The sequence below is a fragment of the Cottoperca gobio genome, chromosome 21 (genome assembly GCF_900634415.1).
Source record: "Cottoperca gobio chromosome 21, fCotGob3.1, whole genome shotgun sequence".
Lineage (NCBI taxonomy): Eukaryota > Metazoa > Chordata > Actinopteri > Perciformes > Bovichtidae > Cottoperca > Cottoperca gobio.
The window spans coordinates 21,010,267-21,029,345 of record NC_041375.1 but is presented as its reverse complement, the minus strand read 5'-3'; the positions used below and the strand labels follow the sequence as shown (position 1 = coordinate 21,029,345).

The 19,079-nt window shown below is 42.1% G+C and overlaps 1 protein-coding gene across 3 annotated transcripts; it reads left to right on the top strand.

Moving 5' to 3' along the window:
* Positions 1–1,612: 1,612 nt before the first annotated feature.
* sox1a (SRY-box transcription factor 1a) lies at positions 1,613–18,287 on the top strand. 3 transcript variants are annotated; one of them, XR_003834268.1, is made up of 3 exons: positions 1,613–1,768; positions 10,141–10,189; positions 17,290–18,287. XR_003834268.1 is itself a non-coding variant. In XM_029458788.1 (3 exons), exons 1-2 carry the CDS (start codon positions 5,392–5,394, stop codon positions 10,159–10,161), a joined length of 861 nt encoding a protein of 286 aa, XP_029314648.1. In that variant the 5' UTR covers positions 5,076–5,391; the 3' UTR covers positions 10,162–10,189; positions 17,290–18,287. The 3 variants fall into 3 exon arrangements, 1 of the variants encoding a protein (XP_029314648.1); XM_029458788.1 differs by lacking the exon at positions 1,613–1,768 and adding an exon at positions 5,076–6,231; XR_003834269.1 differs by lacking the exon at positions 1,613–1,768 and adding an exon at positions 9,995–10,052.
* The last annotated feature ends 792 nt before the right edge of the window (positions 18,288–19,079 follow it).

Sequence of the window (19,079 nt, the reverse complement as noted above, 5' to 3'; positions counted from 1 at the left end):
TGCAGCGAGGGGAAAGTAGATGAAAAGGTTGGTTAACCACCGTTTTATTGGGTCTAAGTCAAGAAATACCACCAGGGTTATTCTGACATTTTATGCCAGGGAGTAATTATGGTGTGAGAAGGTGGTGACATCCTTAAGAAATGAATTCTCACTTTAAAATGACAGATTTCTGGAGGGAAGCGACGACCAAATGCTTGCCCACTGTTTGTTCAATTCAGCACATGAAGTCATTACACAACAATGAATGATCACTTTGGTAGTAAAGCATCTGTAAGACTCTTGTTCCTAAACAATAGAAGACCTTACTTTTATAGGACCCACGGTTTTTTATTTTACCCTTGGCTGCAGCAGTGAGCAGATGGGTGTGTGTGAAGCAGCAAACGACACCTGCCAGCTACATCAGCTACAAGTCATTAACAGTGAAGGAGCCGCGGTGCCAGGCTCTGCTCATGTGTTTGGAAAACAAACAGGACATGTGAGGGTTAGAGGGAGAAGAAATTAATCTGTGAGGTAATCATCATCGGAGCTGTGGAGTAGATTGAACAGACCTGCGTGTGCTGCGTGTGTGTAGAGCTTCAACAATTAATGTCTGATGGATGAGTTGATTGACAGAAATCAATCAATTCATCCTTAAAGTCATTTTTCAGGCAGAAATGCTGCTTTAAACCTTTCAAATATGGAGATTTCTCGCTTTTCTCAGTTTTATATCATGAATATAAAACATCACCTTGGACTTTGAGGAACTGGGATGGACATGTTCCACAATTCTCTGACATTTATTGACCAAACGATTAATCTAAAAAGCTATTGTCAGATTAATTAGTGTGTGTGTGTGTGTGTGTGTGTGTGTGTGTGTGTGTGTGTGTGTGTGTGTGTGTGTGTGTGTGTGTGTGTGTGTGTGTGTCCATGTGTGTTGCTGCGTCTCAAAACTGTGAACCTGTGTGTAAGTGTCTTATACAGTATAAAGTGTGTGTGTGCGTGTGTGTGCGTGTGTGTGTGTGTGTGCGTGTGTGTGCGTGTGTGTGTGTGTGTGTGTGTGTGTGTGTGTGTTTCCCCACCTAGGAGCTGTCAGAGCCAGATGCTTGCAAGCTGTGCAGGTTCATAGGAAGTAAATCTAATTGGATACTGTGGACTTCACAGTATGAAGCAATATTTGAGGATTTGAGGATCACATTGTTGGACACAGTGTATGTCCAGAGTAAAAAACAGCCTGCAAAGTCAATACCTCTCTCCCCTCTCTCCCCTCTCTCCCCCTCTCCATGCATCCTTTTCTGTTCCAGGATCAGTAATAGGAGTCAGTATCCAGGAGGAGGCGAAGGGGCTGCGGGGCTCCTCCCCAAGTCCTCGCCCCTCCTCCCCAAATGCGGCACAGCTGCCTTTCAGAACCCCGCCGCTCCAGCCCATTCATCCTGGAGAGCCAAAAAAAAAGTGGCTATTTATTAGAATGCTTGTTTTGTATTGTTCTGTGCAACACAAAAGACGCTTCATTATGTTAGAAGCAAGCCCCTTTCGCAGAGAGAAACAATAACTTGGAATTGTCTTTTTTAGAGTGTATAATAAATGTCATTTCTTCTTGTCTCTGCCCCTCAGTGTGTGTTGAGTGGTGGGTTTGGGCACCGGGCATGGATGGCCTTGGCAGTCGAGCGGCCAGATTGTAGTGGGAGTAGCGGTCTTACATGAGGCTTTGCAGGGTTTAGGACGGCTTTAGGAGTATGGAGGGAGAAATCTGCCCACATTGTCTGGAGTAGAGGGAACGAGGGTACCATGCGTAAGTTTGCATATGACAATTCCGTACGCAGGAAAGGCATTTATTATAAATATTTAACCTATAGATGCATTATTAGTTAACATATCTGTTGTGCGTAAAATCTTTTTTCTGTCTAAGCGTGAAGTGGAATTAATATTGAAAAGCAGGAGGAGTAAAGCGAACTTGAACGCTTTCTGATCAGTGATTGCACATACTGAAATAACTGTCTTTATGGGCAACCATTTATTTGGGAACGTGTGCGCTCTGCTGTGTTCAGCTCAGTGCAGATTATATGTGTTTCTCGATGCAGCCTGTCGTTTTATTAAGTGAGACGCACCGGGGCTTGGCTGCACAGAGCGCGCTGTTCTGTACTCGCAGTGCTACCAGTTGCTCTCTAACCGACTCAGTTTGATTTTACGAGCAGCTACTGATGTGTTCGGGAGTGAGCGGTTATCACCTGTGCCACCTTTATTTACCTGATGACCGAGAAATGTCTGTGGCATGCTGTGAAATATATAGCTGTTTATCAAGTGTTGAATTGTTTTACACGGCACTGTTACGTGATTATCTCGGTGTTTTTACTTTTCAGGAGGCGGGCAGGGAAGTGTGGGGAGGGGGGTGTGTGGAAGTGGTGGGGGCTGATCACCGTGTCTTGTGTGTAGATTGAAGCTCTAAAAACAATTGTTTTCTCTCGTTATAAGCACGCGAGCCCCAGTTTAAGTCCAGGTCATCATCAGGTGATCACAACTCTTTTTCTTTTCCAAAACCAACACCACCCAGTTTCACGCGCGCTGGCTTCGGCACAGACGCGCACCACACGTGGACACTGTTGTTCTGGTTTAGGTTAACTGCTTTAGGAGACAACATTACAGATTGAAGGGGGTCACCCACATACAATCGCGCTCGTGTTTATGTTTTGTTTTTACTTTCTCTGTGCATTCTCGTTACTTCACGAATGATGTAGGTGTTCCCTGAGATTAGAAGACACATTGAAACGCTGTGCATAATTTGGGATATTTGTATTATTTATTTTACAATCTTTCAATTATTTATTTATTCATTCATAGGGGGGGGGGGGGGGGGGGGTTGGGGGGTATGGATAACTGCTTTGACCCTTGGCCTCAGTTGTGCACCATCATCGCAGTGCGCACATCCTGTTGCAGAGGCCGCGCACAAAGGAGCGAGGAGGTTTGAAAAGAGGTTTGTTAAAAGAGGAGTGACTGATGGGGGATGACAGAGAGAGTAAACAGGGGCCACCGGGGTCCCAGTGTCACTGTGAAGGCTAATCCTCTACACGCCTAAATCCACTCCACTATGAGAGGAACACATAATAATAATAGTAATAATTTCATGATTCTCAAACGAACCTTAAATATTCACCGTGACTACAGGTCTTTTTTTAAACCAATCTGTATAATGAGATTGTTGGATTTTAACATTTTGGATGCATTGTTTGAATTTATTTAGACCTTGGTTATATTAAGATAGGGGTCAATACTTAATTATTATTATTTTAAAGTGGGAAGATGTATTTTGTTACATTATTAAATAAGAAAAATCTAATTTATATTGTCGTATATTACTGGAACTATCGGGTTACTTTAGAAATATAGGCTACATACCTGTTATGAATTTGACTGTCATATAATAACCTAAGAATTAATATCGGGGCAGTTTAAACTATCCGTGTTATTTCCGTTTCTTAATTATAAGAAGCCATTGTACCGTCACTATTGTTCATCTTTATTTTTTGTTTGTTTATTTATGTATTGTTCTGCTGTGCTGGCTTCGACGCCTGTAGCTCTCCGTGTGTTCTCATTATGTTGCCATCTTCCCTAAGCCACATGGCCTGGACCGGTGGAAACGTTTAGTGACCATCATTGTGATATCCCGTTAACCTTATTACCAGAGGCGCATGGATCTGTCCGAGTGATCCCGCTCCCTCAGGCCCTGCACACACAGAGTCATATCAAGCCAAGCTCCAATTAAAAATAAAAAAACAGTAAAAGACGATTGGATGATTAAATCGTTAGTCGCGCTGCGGGAAGTGGTATTCCGTTTTCCCTTTCAATTAGGGGTTGATTGGGCTTTTCAAGGGAGGTCAACTGTGAAATCTGGATTATATATGCACGGACTCGAAGACACAGACCGGTCCCCTCTCGTGTCCCCGAATGGGTAACTTGTTGATAAATATGGAACTTAAATTGTATCCGTCAGGTAAAGAAAAGTGCAGAGAGTAGTTTACATGTGGCCTTTCTTTTCATCTTTAGCTGCACACACACACACACACACACACACACACACACACACACACACACACACACACACACACACACGCACACACGCACACACACACACACACACACACACACACACACACGCACACACACACACACGCACACACGCACACACACACACACACACACACACACACACACACGCACACACGCACACACACACACACACACACACACACACACACGCACACACACACACACGCACACACGCACACACACACACACACACACACACACACACACACACAGGCTCGGCTCATTCACCACCGCCAGCAGACGGCGATAACGGTGCTTTGCCCCGGCAGTTTAACGTCATTATAAGGAGATCCATCCTCAGGGGCTTCTCCTCTTAGACCGTTTTTGTAATACTTAATCTCTTTCACATCATCTTCTGTATTGCGTGTGAAATGTCTCTCTCTCTGACATCTACTATTACTGCCTTAATTACACACCTGGAGGGAGAGTGAGGTGCTGAAAATGGATTTTAAGGCGCCGGTTGAGCATCACATCGCCTGATATTGAATTGGCTGTAGTGCAATTCCAGTTCATACAAACACAGCTTGGCCCAGGCTTCTGAGACGCTCAATGGATTTGAGAATAACCCGTTAAATATGGGAGCAAATGTTCTGACTTTTAAGCACAGTTATAGAGAGAAAGTGGAGAGTGAAAACAATTTCAACCACAAAAGTCTGTGAGTTTAAAAGCTGCTTGATATGAAAACTGTATTAAAGTGATTTTCAAAATTCGGCAACTATTAACTATTCTTTAAAAAATCTGTTGAGACGTTTGACTCATAGTAATCACAGATCAATCCTGCTCACTAACAAATCTTAGTTATTTTTGTTAAGCTGATGTCTCCGAGAGCGTGTTTGGAAATTGCAAATGCCTTGTGCTATTTGTGGGATTGACCCTCCTTTCTGCCCCCTCCTTCTCCTCCTCCTCCTCCGGTGTGTTCTTCCTCTATAGTCCTCTAGTCACCTGACCAAATGCCATGCAAATCACTCTGCTGCTAGAGCCTCATTGGCCGCTTGTGGCTCATTTAACCGCTGTCAGTGCGCATCATATGGCCGCCGCTTTAACCAACTTCTCAACTCAGACAGGGAAAGTGGCTCAAATGCGAATTCTATCACAGTGGATGTGAACCAACCCAGGCGAAGACAGCGTGAAGTAGTGGTTGGAGAACATTTGATATCCCTTTTCGGATTAATTTTGATCTCGTATTTGAATCATTTGGGTGTTACAATATTAATTTTGTAACCCAGTCATCCTGTGCGCACCCGATCTTGTGCGCTTCTAACTCGAAATAGACTTTTTTCTCTGTTGGTGGCGAAGTTTAAAACCAGGTGAATGTATAGCATGATGATGGAAACTGACCTCCATTCCCCCGGTCCCCAAACGAACACGACCACGGGGCAAACGGGGCCGAACAGTGGGTCCAAAGCGAATCAGGAACGAGTGAAGAGACCGATGAACGCGTTCATGGTGTGGTCCCGTGGGCAGCGGAGAAAGATGGCACAGGAGAACCCCAAAATGCACAACTCTGAGATCAGCAAACGGCTGGGCGCCGAGTGGAAGGTGATGTCTGAGGCTGAGAAGCGTCCTTTCATCGACGAGGCGAAACGGTTGAGAGCCATGCACATGAAGGAGCATCCGGATTACAAGTACCGGCCAAGACGGAAGACCAAGACGCTTCTGAAAAAGGACAAATATTCCCTTGCCGGTGGACTGCTTTCTGGGCCCAGTGGCGGTGGAGTTGGTTTAGGGGTCGGAATGAGTTCATCCGGGGTCGGGCAGAGGTTAGAGAGCCCCGGGGGTCACGGAGGCTCCGCCAGCTCCGGCTACGCGCACATGAACGGCTGGGCCAACGGTGCGTACTCGGGGCAAGTGGCTGCAGCCGCGGCGGCAGCAGCGATGATGCAGGAGGCTCAGCTAGCCTACAGCCAGCACCCGGGGAGCGGAGGGCACCACCACCACCACTCACACCACCATCACTCACACAACCCCCAGCCCATGCACCGCTACGACATGACAGCCCTGCAGTACAGCCCCATCTCGAACTCTCAGAGCTACATGAACGCTTCTCCATCCGGCTACGGCGGGATCACCTACACACAGCACCAGGGCTCCGGCGTCTCCTCCTCAGCTGCCATGGGGACGTTAGGGTCGCTGGTGAAGTCTGAGCCGAGTGTAAGCCCTCCCGTCAGCAGCACACACTCACGGGGTCCTTGCCCCGGTGACTTGAGAGAGATGATAAGCATGTATTTACCGACCGGAGAGCCGGGGGACCCGTCAATGCAAAGTAGACTCCATGCCTTGCCTCAGCATTACCAGAGCGCCACGGCTGGAGTGAACGGGACGGTCCCTCTAACACACATTTAAAACTCACAGAATAATTGAAAAACTGCAAACGAACACATAACCAAATATTTACCTCTTTTCTAAATAACCCCGGTCCCGAGATCTACCTGCATTTTGTACAGAATGTTTATGATATTGTAAATGAAGGGTAAATAGCAAATTCATCTCGGCTTTTTTTGAATAGCCACCAGTGGAATTATATAACGAATATGATGCTGAGATATTGGTTATTGTGCTATCATCTTTTTGTCCATTACTTCACAGTCTTAGTTGAGGGTTACGCCAGGTTCACATGGGGGTATTTGGTTCACTTGTCTCATAATTATTCTTTTTTTTTGGGGGGGGGGGGGGGGTTCTTGTAAGTTATTGAAAATGAGATAACGTGTCATAATCTTAAGAAAGTGCTTTAAAAGATATGGGAAAATCACATTCTTTAAACATTTGTGTTCATTTGCAGAAGACTGTGTCTTAATTCTTGGAAATCATCTCTTTTTATTGTAACACTCTAATTATTGTAAATTGTGAATAATTTTAATATTTCAAATGATGACGGGCAACTGCTGTTGTAATTTAAGTGCTTTTCTGCAAGTGAAAAGCCCTGATATTGCAATGAAGAAGAATTGAATAAATTTCACCAGATGTTGCTTTGATTCTTAAGACAACGGTCTTAGATTGATTATTTTCACAATGTTCTTACAGGAGTGTTTTCACGTTTTAGGACACAAGAATACCATCAAGCCTCCTCTCGAGAAAAATAGCCACCTGTTTAAATGTTCACACCACAGATCCCACGAGCTTCTAAATAGCCTAATTGTTTGTGCGTAATTGTGCGTAAAAGCTACAGTCTGTAGGCCCCCGAGGAAACCATTTTGGTGGGATGGTGTTGTTTCATGGGCCAAACTTTAATGTGGGTAATGAGGAATTTATTTATATATTATAATTATTTCTATTTCAATGGCACGCAGGCCAAACTATATTCAAGCTCTGAACATTTAATGAAGGCCAAGTTGATGGCCCACTTTCTCCTTTCATATAAAACGTATTCCTCGCATGTAACATTACATTAGATAACAATACATTTTCTAAAAAAAAAAATCTGATTATATAGTGTAGGTGAAGGCCTCGTATGACAAACCACCTGTTAGTGCTAATAACGAAACGTCATTAAAAAAATTGAATAAGAGGTTTTAGATAAAATGATGCTATTGACACATTTGTAAACGCTTATTATATGTGCAGGCCTTATAGCTCCTTTAAGCATCAGAAATACATATTTTCTATTATAAACCTTCAATTTTAACCAATTTATAGTCATTTTATTGTTTAGATTATTTGAGATTTCTTTTTTTCTAACGAATCGCAAAGTTGTGTCAAACTTCAATGTATTGATAAAGTCACATCAGATTTAAAAAAACGGAATATTCCTCAACACACATGTAACAACCTGTCAGAAGGCTATCCAACTCTTGTGCTCTGATATTCACTGTTTAAATATGAGTTTATGTTCAGCCCCTGTGAATATTAAGTTACAATAAATTATTACATACATACATTTATATATTTTTGATGCACTGAGAGAATTTAGTTTGATGTAATTTCCCTGCTTCTTTTTTGAACACTTGACGTAAATCATCAGACTCGGACGGGATAAAAAAAAAGGGGGACAGCAATGATAAAATGATTTATTGAATTAATTAATTAAAGACTGGATTTTCAGTGATCTTTCACCTGAACTGGTTTATTTTACATACATGGACATTACATTTTTTTAACCATTCACTTTATCTGTCTTTTGGCGTGTGTGTTGTTTAAACTTGAGAGAAGAAAATACATGAACTGAAATATGATACAGCTTGATTAATATATGAATTATGAAAAATATACGTACATGCTCAAAATCACAAAAACCGAATTTCTTCGGCTGGAGTTTGTTTATCTTGCTAATCAAATAAACTGGGTTCAAAGATGATAAATCACAAGTTTAACTAATATTTGCAATAACTTATTTTTACCCGGGGTTTTATCCTTATTGCGTCATCTTTTTTGTTTCGCGGTGAGAGTGACACTTAATATTCAAGGAAAGTAAAGCTTCAAAACTACATGAGGCACAAAAAAAATATTTGAACAATACATTGATGTTTGATATAAGCGTCAGATACTTTAGGGAATAAACTGTCTGTCATGTACAGAAAGGAACACAACTTTAATGCCACATGGTCCAAATATAAAACTCAGTCGCACTCACGTCACAAAGCAGAGCATGAAATAATGCAAGATTTAATGCGTGCACCTTCAACATGCACAACTAAAAACCACACAGGCTAACTGTTGCACGGGCTGGACTTCCCCTTGACCAAGCACGCTCGCGACAAGTAATTTATGGGGTTAATGATGACTCATCAGAATTTCAATTTTCCTTTAATGTTTGATTTTAGATGAGTATCTTTGTACAAAAACACCTTCAGTGCGGATCAGACCTGTTTAAGAAAAAGAAAAAAGATACCAATGTCATTCAGATTATTAAAATGACGTCACTTTTTTTGACAGGCCTCAGCTGGTTTTGACATGTACATTCTTGTATTGCCTGTAGGCCCCATATGTAGATACAGGCTAATTGCCATACACATGCAAATGAGGGAAATTTATGCCTACTTAGACATTTAAAAAAAAAAATCAATTAATCTCAAATACATAGTTAAAGGGCCTATTTCACACTGATGAAGACTTGCATGGTATGTCAATTAAACCTGTTAGGCCTCATAGTAAAGCGTGTAACGTCTGGCTGCGCATTAATCTATTGAAATAAATCAGAGTAACATTGTCTGGAAATTAGTTTAAATTCCAAAAACCAAAAGAATCGGCATCTATGGAGACATCCCTCTGCACTGCAGCGCGCAACGTATGGCATGGGAAAGCCTCCTCGTGTGTTTTGCATCTGTTTCTATCTTATCTGTTGATGTGAAGAGATGCGGATTAACACTGAAAGCCCGGAGAGGCGGAGCGCGTCACGGCGCATCGCCAGGCTAAAAGAGGAGCGTTCTGGCAAATTAAACCCGAATAAATTACACCTTGAGGTGGAAGAGGGGTAAGTGTAGGGTGCATCGCATAAAGGCTGTGGCAGCGGTGTGTTTGTGTCTGTTTTTGCGTGCACGCGCGCGTGCGTGTGTTTAGCTGACCGGCCAATAAATCTCTCCACCGTGCGATACTCTTATCTTGTAGCCACCGATATATTCCGTGCTAGGAGGCCATCAGCTCCAGCGCACACTCGGTTGCTCGTAAAGCCCCGATCCCTTGCACTCCCTGTCCTAAATGGGGATAATTAGCGTCACTTTATCACGCCTCTGCATATTTTCTCCACGTCTCCCCCCCTTTCCTAAAAAAATTACCAAGCAGGCTGCTCTCGTCGCCCGCTCTGTCACAGAAGATTATGGAGACAGATTGCACAGAGCGAATGTGCCGGGCGAGATTAGCGCGGAATAGAGAAAGCAACTGGGCCAATGAATTCCTCGGAAGGGCCTTATCGTGCAATTACACGTTGACATGTTTAACAATCTTGCTGCCTCTTAATCCTGCAGTGCTGCTCTATCTACCCACAGCTACCACGCTGTATGCCGGCACACAGACCTAATGCACCGAAACACAGCACAAATGTCCTGAAAGTTATGAGAAATTGCTTTATTTTCAAACTTTGTCCAGCATTCAAACGCCTTTTTTTATTTTCTATTTTTTATTTTTCAGATTTCTCCGTTGTTGGAATAGCATCTGCACTGGAAGTTTTTGACAAGAGGTGAGACATTAAAATGAAAATATATATATATATGTTTGGTTTATTGTTGCCCTAAGTCACTGTTTCACTTTAACAACTAAACGAAAAGTGATAAAAACCCCAGAAATGATTGTGCCATTCATGTCCATCTAGAGTGGCGATGTAACGTTAAAAGTGTCTGTTCTGTTTAGAGTTAAATGTAGACTTTTCCATCTCTCTGCCCAACATACACACACACACACACACACACACACACGCACGCACACACGCACGCACACACACACACACACACACACACACACACACACACACACACACACACACACACACTACCGCCTCCCCCCGTCCCTCCTGCTTGGCGGTATATCGGGGCCTGTGTGGGAGTGATTGTGGAGCGCCACTGTAGGAATTTGGCAGCGGCCGTGGTTTGGAGAGCCGCCCCACGCTGAGCCCCATTCAGCGGCCAGCGCGCTGTGAGGTTGGGAAGTTTCAGTCAGCCGTACAACTCAATGGCCCCCACAAAGGCGATTACAAGCCCCAGCGCATTCCTGTAGGGACCTGGGAGCGGCGCAGGTGCGAGGGGGACCGGGGTAACCCGTCAGAGAAGTGATAAAAACGGGACAGTGCTGGGGCCACACAAAACCAGCCACTCCACAGGAACCGGGGAGTTTTTGGAGGAAGGAGGAGAAAGGAAAGAATAAGTTTGAAGAAGATGGAAGTCTGTGGGGTGGGGGTGCAGCATACTGAGTGGCCTCACTGTCCATCACTGAATGAAAGAACGAGGAGACTCTCAATCAGAGCTGTAGCCAGGACTTTACTGAGGTCCAAAGTCCCCCAGCACAACCCCCCCAGGAACATTTGACGAGCCATTAAGTATCTCTATTTAAAAGGACAGAGACGTTCACATTACATTAATTAATTTCAGTGTCCCATTATATTATTTGTAAACTTTATTATGGTCTAAATGTTTTAAAGCTTTTTCTACACTACAATACTAAACCCATTGTAATATATGTTTTGATTTATAAGACGTTAATTCTATAAAGTATTAGAATCTCAAAAACCCAACATGTCTAGTCGTAGAGTAAACTCCTCCTGTCATTAAATCATTACATTCTCCAAAATGTTGGAGGAATCTGGGCTCCTGCTCATTCCTATGAAATTTGCTCTGTGGTGCATCTAAAATAGCTCGTCTGCCGAGTCTTAAAATAACTGGATCTTCCTGAGATCTTGTGCTTCTATGGCCTTTAGAGCCTTTAACCCCCCTCCAAGCTCCATCTCGGTCTTATTCAAATAAACGGAGTCAACAAAAGAACTCTGGATTCATGCTGTTAGTGCATTTTACAACTTTTAGTACCTCTTTTTAAATAAGGGCTATCCCAGTGTTCGTACTGTTAAGTTGATTTACCTTTTTTTTTTTTAAAGGATCCACTTTCTCAATGTAAGTCTATAGAAAAAAGTATTTTTGGCCCCACTTGGCAGACCCGGAAGTTGAATTTTTCTGGTTTGGCCGCTACAAAAATTGTCTTCAAAGCCCGACAGCGTTCTCCTTGGTTTCCTGGGTGACCTCAGTGGTAGCTCGTGCCCAGCCACCAAAATGGAACAACAAAAAGTGCTCCGGCTGAAAGTTAGCAGCCTTTTTTCATGTAATTTAAAGTGGAAACAGAGAACTTTTCTTAGTGTTTCAAGGTAGTTGGTGTTGCAAAGACAACTTTATCACTTTCTGTTTTCCACAACAACACAGAACACACCAATTTGGTTTCCCACCAAACTGCAAGTAGATCGATCGACTTCTTCGTATATAGTTAGCAACATGGCTAACACTAGCAGCCTGGCTAAAGTAAATGTCAAGCAAGAAACAACTATACAGTAAAAACACCCGCAGTTTTAATAAGTAGGCAGGTTTAGTTACTTACTGATCTAGTTTAGTTTAGTTTAGTTTAGTTCTCCCTATATGGCTTCTATGCCTGGTAGAGTTTCCACAGTTAACATTACTCCCATTGTTCCGCTACTGGACGATAGCTACTCTAAGCTATTTTGTTGAGTTGCCCCTTAAGCGAAATGCTCACTGCCCACCAGAGATATAGTGTATACGTCTTGGGCTTTTATTGTGAAAGGTCAGAGGAGGAGTGTAGCCGTAATGCGCTGCTGTTGACAATGTATAAAGAGTTTGCCGTCTTGACGAGGAAAAGTATATAATAATAATGTAAAAACAACGTTAAATTTCACTTTCACTTTACAAACGTAGTTATTTTAAGCCAAACCACAATCTTTCCTAAACCTAACCAAGTAGTTTCTTCGCCTCAACCTAAACATTACGTCTCATTCAGTTTTGCGATTTTTGTACGTGTTTTTTTAAGTTTCACTTTCCCTTTTACAACATAGTAGGCTCAGTGTGGCCCATCTGACCCATTCGAATGGTAACGATAACTCATAACGACCATTTTATTGGCTGCTAACATTCAAAATGCATTTTCCCGGGAGATCGAACAAGGTGGCGTACAGAATTGCAAAGTGATAGCGAGGCTAGTAGGGAACCAATTTACACGCATATCGTGTTATTATTCTACAGCCATTACATTGTGCAATCAACATCTATGTTATAATCATAAATTAAATCAAAAAACTTGTCAATTGCCACTTTGAATAAAGTCTAAGCTTTACAGCTGATTTAAAAATTAGTCTCACATAAAGGGGCTTTGTGAAGAAGACCATGACACTCTTCCCGTTCCTGTTTTGGAATAACTTAACAGGGTCAACCAGTTTGCTTAAATAAAGAAAGTACATTTTGTGGGGAAAGTATTGTGGCCTGACTTACACTTTCATTAATATTTAATTAGGAAACCTTCAGAATCTAAATCTGCAATCTGCAAAATCTACAATTTACTTCAATTTATTTCCTTTCCCTATATTTGAAGAATATTTAAAGAAGGTCAAAGTTTCGATGTATTATAGTCAAGGTTGAACAAGTGGATCTGAACAACATAACAGAATTTATGACTTACTCAAAGTATTCATATTTCTGCCAACAGCATAAAGCTGCACTAATCAACATAAGTAAGAGGAATATCAAATAACAGCGACGGGTGAATTGAGGTCACTCGTGGTGACAAAGCGACCTCTGCAGTTTCCTTCGGCTCTATAGCACATATTTACCTGATTAAACTAATCATTTTGGTTTTCGTGCCCATGAACTCTCATCAACTTAATTTCTAGCTACAGCAGGAAGTTATTTCAAGCCAATAAAGTCACTACTCGTACACTACCTGTCCCGCACCTGACAGCAGACTAAGTTAGTGACCAGCTGGTGAACATACTGGAGGTGTTAGCAGCTAAAGAGTCAAATGTTTTTTCAGTTTGCTAAACTGCTACTTTATACGTGATAATATGTCAGTGTTGTGTTTTCAGCGTGTTCCACTGCCCCCTAGTGGCCAAAACAATTATTTATGCAGCTTCAACTTTAACTTTAAGAAACCAATGTTGGCAGTTGGTAGAAGGACGCTTTGCATGGGTTTTATATGCTAACACCAAGCTCCTATAACTTCTCGGACAACACATTGTCTAGCCTTCTTTTATTAAAGTTGCACATAACCATCAGTTACTGATAAATATATATATTTTTTAATAGCAGCCCTACAACAAGTTGATGTTTGCTCCTCTTAAACTGCTGTTTGATATTTGAGTGTTCGCTGCAGAGATGGCACACAGGCGGGAGGAGAGACACAAACACTTTTAATTTCCTTTAATTAAAGCAGCGTAAAGCAAGTTGCTTGTGTTTTTGGTGGAAATGTAGACGTTGCACCGACAACACACGTCTCTCCGCTGGAATTGAGGTGATTCTGTCAACGAGGGCAAACTGAATACTGAGAGGAAATGTGCAGAAAAATGCTGAAAATATAAACAATTTTGAAGAAACATTTCAGCGGATGCTTTTACGGAAGCATGTAACATGTGCATGTCTGTATTGATATGTGAAAACCTCTTTCTGTTACTTAAATCCCTGCTGCCGTCTGAGGGCAGCAAGACGGATGTGTATGAAAAACCTGCAGCCTCCACTTTAAAGAGTGCCAAATGCACAATGATCCACTGTGTTTAAATCACGTGGGTGCTGCAAAATAACCCCACTCACCTCCACACATATAATCTCACAGTGGGCCTCCTGTCCAACCTCTCTTGCAAAATGGCATTTTGTGTTTTATTCAATTATGATTTGCTTCAGAATCGTGCCTGAAGTGATTGATGTCATTCAAACAGCTTAAACATATTGTTGCTATTATTTATCTCTGTTTTACTTGAAGCTTACACCCGATTCAGAAACTACATATAGAAATAAGTCTGTAGATATATTTTTTAGATCACTGCCAACATAATCGAACTCTCATTAACTCCACAAACACAAACTCATCTGCAGAAGCCACCATCTGCCTTCGGGCTGCAGATTTGTTGTGCCGTGCTTTCAGGTGTTGCCGCTCTGCAACCGTCCACACAACAATAGTACTCTCTTGAGGAGGAGGAGAAGAAGAAGAAGAAGAAGAAGAAGAAGTCTCTCCATTTGGTGTGCCATATTTGCATGCCCCCTGTGACTAGCACAGCTGGTGTAGTTGTATGAGACAGGTAAAGTGGCTGGCTAAGAAGATAATGATTACTTACCATATCCTCAAATTTATATTCCACTTGACCCAGCCTTTTGGCGTACGTCGCTGCAGCTCCTGACGGGTGCGCTTGGAAAACTTAGATTTTTACCATCACTTCTATTAACATCGTACTCACCAAAGTAATTGCTGAGATCTTAGAATGCAGGTACATCACTAAACACAGATACACTCGCAGCCAGACAATCGGACAAGACCCCAAGGACGAGCAATCAGTATGTCTACAGCGAGCGTACCTCTCCTTCCCCACCAGAGTATCATAATGAAGGTGCAATGGATCGCATGAGAATGAGCCGCACTAGTGGCATGCAGTCAGAGGGAGAAACTCTCACACTCACATGTACCTTGTTCGGCTCACATAAATCTACAATATGTGACGTTACAAGGGTGAACAAACAAAGTCTCTGGTATGAAGACATGGGAAGTTTATACTGTAAATCAAAAGAAGAACTCCATTTTCTCAGGGTCACCGTGTGAAGTGTCCCAGTAATCTGAGGCAAACAAGAAGGGTCTCACAATAACTTGTAAGGATCCTCCTGTTTTGCATACTTGATTGGAGAATATTTGGCCCAGTATTCACGCTTTGTTTTTTTCTTTTTCGACACGAGTGGCTCCACAAATAGTTTCTTTCATGGAGACAAACAAACTTGTTTATTCAGCGCAGGTTGGACTATCACAGGTCACCAGGAGCACAAGTGGGGCTTCACAATGAAATGTTCATTAAAATGTACAAATCGTCTTCCTGTTCCTTACTTAATATACACGCTGGACTCTTGAGTCAGGATGTAATCAACATAACTTTATGTTCGACTAGCGTAATGCAAACCCCTTTACTTTCAGACAGAACTAAATGCATACCGCACGTCAAAGCATGTGGTTCATAATAACCGTGGTGAGAGTTTTAAAGTAATTACTTTCCTTCTTGTTCTTCTATTGTACACTCTTGTACAAAATGTATAATTTCAGCAGATGTAATGCTTTCATTTCTGTGTGTGTGTGTGTGTGTGTGTGTGTGTGTGTGTGTGTGTGTGTGTGTGTGTGTGTGTGTACCGCTCTAAGGCAATGTCGGTTGTTCGTTCCTCCACTATTGGTCCAGACTGAAATATAATAATACTGGTTGGCAGAGGCGGTAATTCTAGTTTAGTGAAATGTTGGATGTTCACCTCGTTTGACATTCATCTGACTTTTAATGATCATCAGGGCAAAATTCTAATTAGTTAAATACTTTAGTTTATTAGTAAATACTTGCCAAATGTCCTTACCATCAGCCTTAGCTGTACGATGCTTGTCTGGCGCTGGTGCAGCGTCTCCACCTTCTTATCTTTGTCAGCATCTCGATAGTGATTTACGTAAAAAATCGACACTTTCTGTAAGAATCGGGAAGTCTTCTTTCCAGGACGTCTGAAATGAGTATTTCTCTCTCTTAGTCTCCATTGCTCTCTCCGTCTCTCGTTCACCGAGGAGGACGAGGCGCGACCATGTGCATGCCAGGAAACAACATTTGGCACGGCTGTATGGTTGTCGAGGTGGAAACAGTAGACTTTTAGAGACATATACAGCTTTAGTCCTATACACTGCCAGAAGCAGGTTGTTATAAAGAAAGGGAGAAACAAAGGTTTGAAAACTTCAATAACTTCAGAGAAACACGGAAGAATTGTGACTCCAGGAGAAGGCAATGAAAAACCGGGGTCTCTCTGTGAAATTGGGAGGGTTGGCAAGTTTTAGTTTTGCTCACTGTTTGACTGACAGTCTCCGGCTCTCACTGATTCTCCCTAACTCGACAATTCACTCAATAGAGTGTGTCGTACAACACACCTGCAGTGTTCCTCTATCACTGGCCTGCACACATGCGTACCCACCAGATGCTGTAAAGGATTTCTGCTCCTCCGTGGCAGGTGATCATTCTCAGAGCCGTAAAGAACGAGGTTAATGTGGGGTCAAAGAGTTCACGTAAGAAACAGCGGTTTTACGGTGCCTGCTGCACGCTGATAGCTGTTTGAACCGGCTGACCTTTGAACTCTGCGGGGTCAAGTGATCAACAAACCGGGTTGTTCAGATAGGTCAGATTGGAACAAGTGAAATATGTGTATGTCACAGCAATATGTCCAAGAGGAGCAGATAAATTGTTGCTAATGATTATAACCCTTTCTCAATTTGTTTCCAGAGCCATTAGATTGTTGTCAGCTATCAGACTGTTTAAGCTGTGGGATAAATTTGAGTGATTTGTAATTGAATTGATAACCTGCTGGCTATTAAGTATTCAGCCGACTGAACCATGTGTTTTCCTCTTTTATCTCTAAATTACATTGTGCACATTATTTGTTATATTATAGATCTTTAAATGGAACTACGGGGTTATTTTTGCTCTGTTCTGCTTTATTTATTGACTCTATGACATTTGATATCCCTACAAATCAATATCCTCTCTTTGTCCATCTCCTTCTTTCTCTGTCTGTCTCTCTCTTCCAGCAAACTGTCCATCATGGCTATCACCAGTGGACATGGATCACTGTGGGGCCTGTGATTAACAGATAGCGCCTCGTCTCCTCCGCTGGCAGGCCATCATTACGTCGAGCACTAGAAGATAGGTGCTGTGGGCGAAAAGACCTTTAGGAAAATGTCAGCGACAGTCAGAGCCCCAAATTTCCTCCATTCACTCTTCCCCATGTGATGCTACCTACTCTAAACCCCTTTAATTGCACAAGCCCTTTCTCCTATTGCCCGATGTTTCGTATCTAAGTACAGTGACTGATTTCAGAGCATGTGGAGAATTTATTTTATCTTTTTATCTTAAGTGGCTTAAAAATTGGCTGTAAAAAAATTAAATAAAAAAAAAATCTTAAACACCAGCCCTATATTTCAACAATCTCAGCAAAAACAAAAAAAAACAAAAACAAAAACCCTCCCCTTTCACATTCTCGTTCACTGGAGCCAGCTTCACTGTCTTAATACTCTTAGTCCCTCAGTTGGCATGTTTTCCAAGAAGCCGCTGCATTTTCAGATTTGTAAAATCCGTCAAAATTCCTGTAATGAATATTTCTACAGCCTTGAGTGTGTTTAATGTGCTGTGTGACCAGCCCAATAACAAACATGTACTGATCTGGCACCAGGGACCGGAGCATCAGTACACTGAAGCCTCAGTGAGTGTGAAGCAGGTCATTTTAATTTATCAAGAGAAGCAGAAAGAAAAGAATCATTTATTATTCACATTTCATCTTAGGTGTCAATTACCATCTTTCCACTGCATGAAGCTATATGTCATGTATATTTCTCTTTTAAATTTTCTAAAAAAGAAACTAGTATTAGTGCATTTTTCTTCCTGGATTAAGCGTCATCTTGTGAGACAGGTCTTTGTTATACACTCACATTGTACCGTCTGTTTTACTGTTGTCTTAGCTTTTGCTGAAAAAAAAAAAAGAATACATGTTAAATAAAATCTTGCATCTTATTGCTGCCTAATAATAAAATGTTGTGCTTCTCATCTTTTTGTCACATTCAATCTGGGAGGTAAATGAATACTTCAAAGTGAGAAGTTATGGAAAAGTTTTAACGTTTAAACAATGTATTCATTTCAAAGCCTAAATGCGCCCTCAATTATTTTACCATTGCCCCTGAGTAATTGATTTTAGGTAGAGCGAAAGAGGGAGGTGGGGGGTGATCTGTGCTGATGTGTGAAAACTGCAAAAGCCAACAAATGAAAAATAACTAACGGCATAATTGCTACGAGCGTTGTAACCTTCCTTTACTGATTGTTTCCCCCCCCCCCTTCAAGGCATTTAGCTAACATCAAAGTTTACCCATAATAACACAAGTTGTTTCACCGCTTTCTGTGATCATTTATATTTTGTTCACTCGCTCAGCCTCTCGGTCTATCGTTGACTCGTTCAGGTGTGTGCAACCAAGCGCACGCACACAAACACTTGTGAGTCTGGAGTCCAGCAGTGTGTCGTGTGTGTGTGTGTGTGTGTGTGTGTGTGTGTGTGCCGAGGTGCAGACTCAGTGAACAGAACGTGTACAGGGACGAGATAATGAGCATCTCAGGTGACTACATGCAGTGATTACCAGGTTGCTGGTGTTATAGGAACTATATCACATAAACATACATTCCCACTCTGTGCACACACACACACACACACACACACACACACGCGCGCGCGCGCTCAGACGCACACGCATGCGCGCACACACACTCTTGAGAGATCCTTGGTTATCACACCCTTCCAGATTGTTCTGAACTACTTATGGAAAACACACACACA

Bases quoted from the DNA above. Each gene is read 5' to 3' on its own strand.
- sox1a (XM_029458788.1), top strand. From the start codon at position 5,392: ATGTATAGCATGATGATGGAAACTGACCTCCATTCCCCCGGTCCCCAA. The intron at 6,232-10,140 runs GTAAGCCCTCCC...TTTATTTTTCAG, and splicing joins TGGTGAAGTCTGAGCCGAGT to ATTTCTCCGTTGTTGGAATA.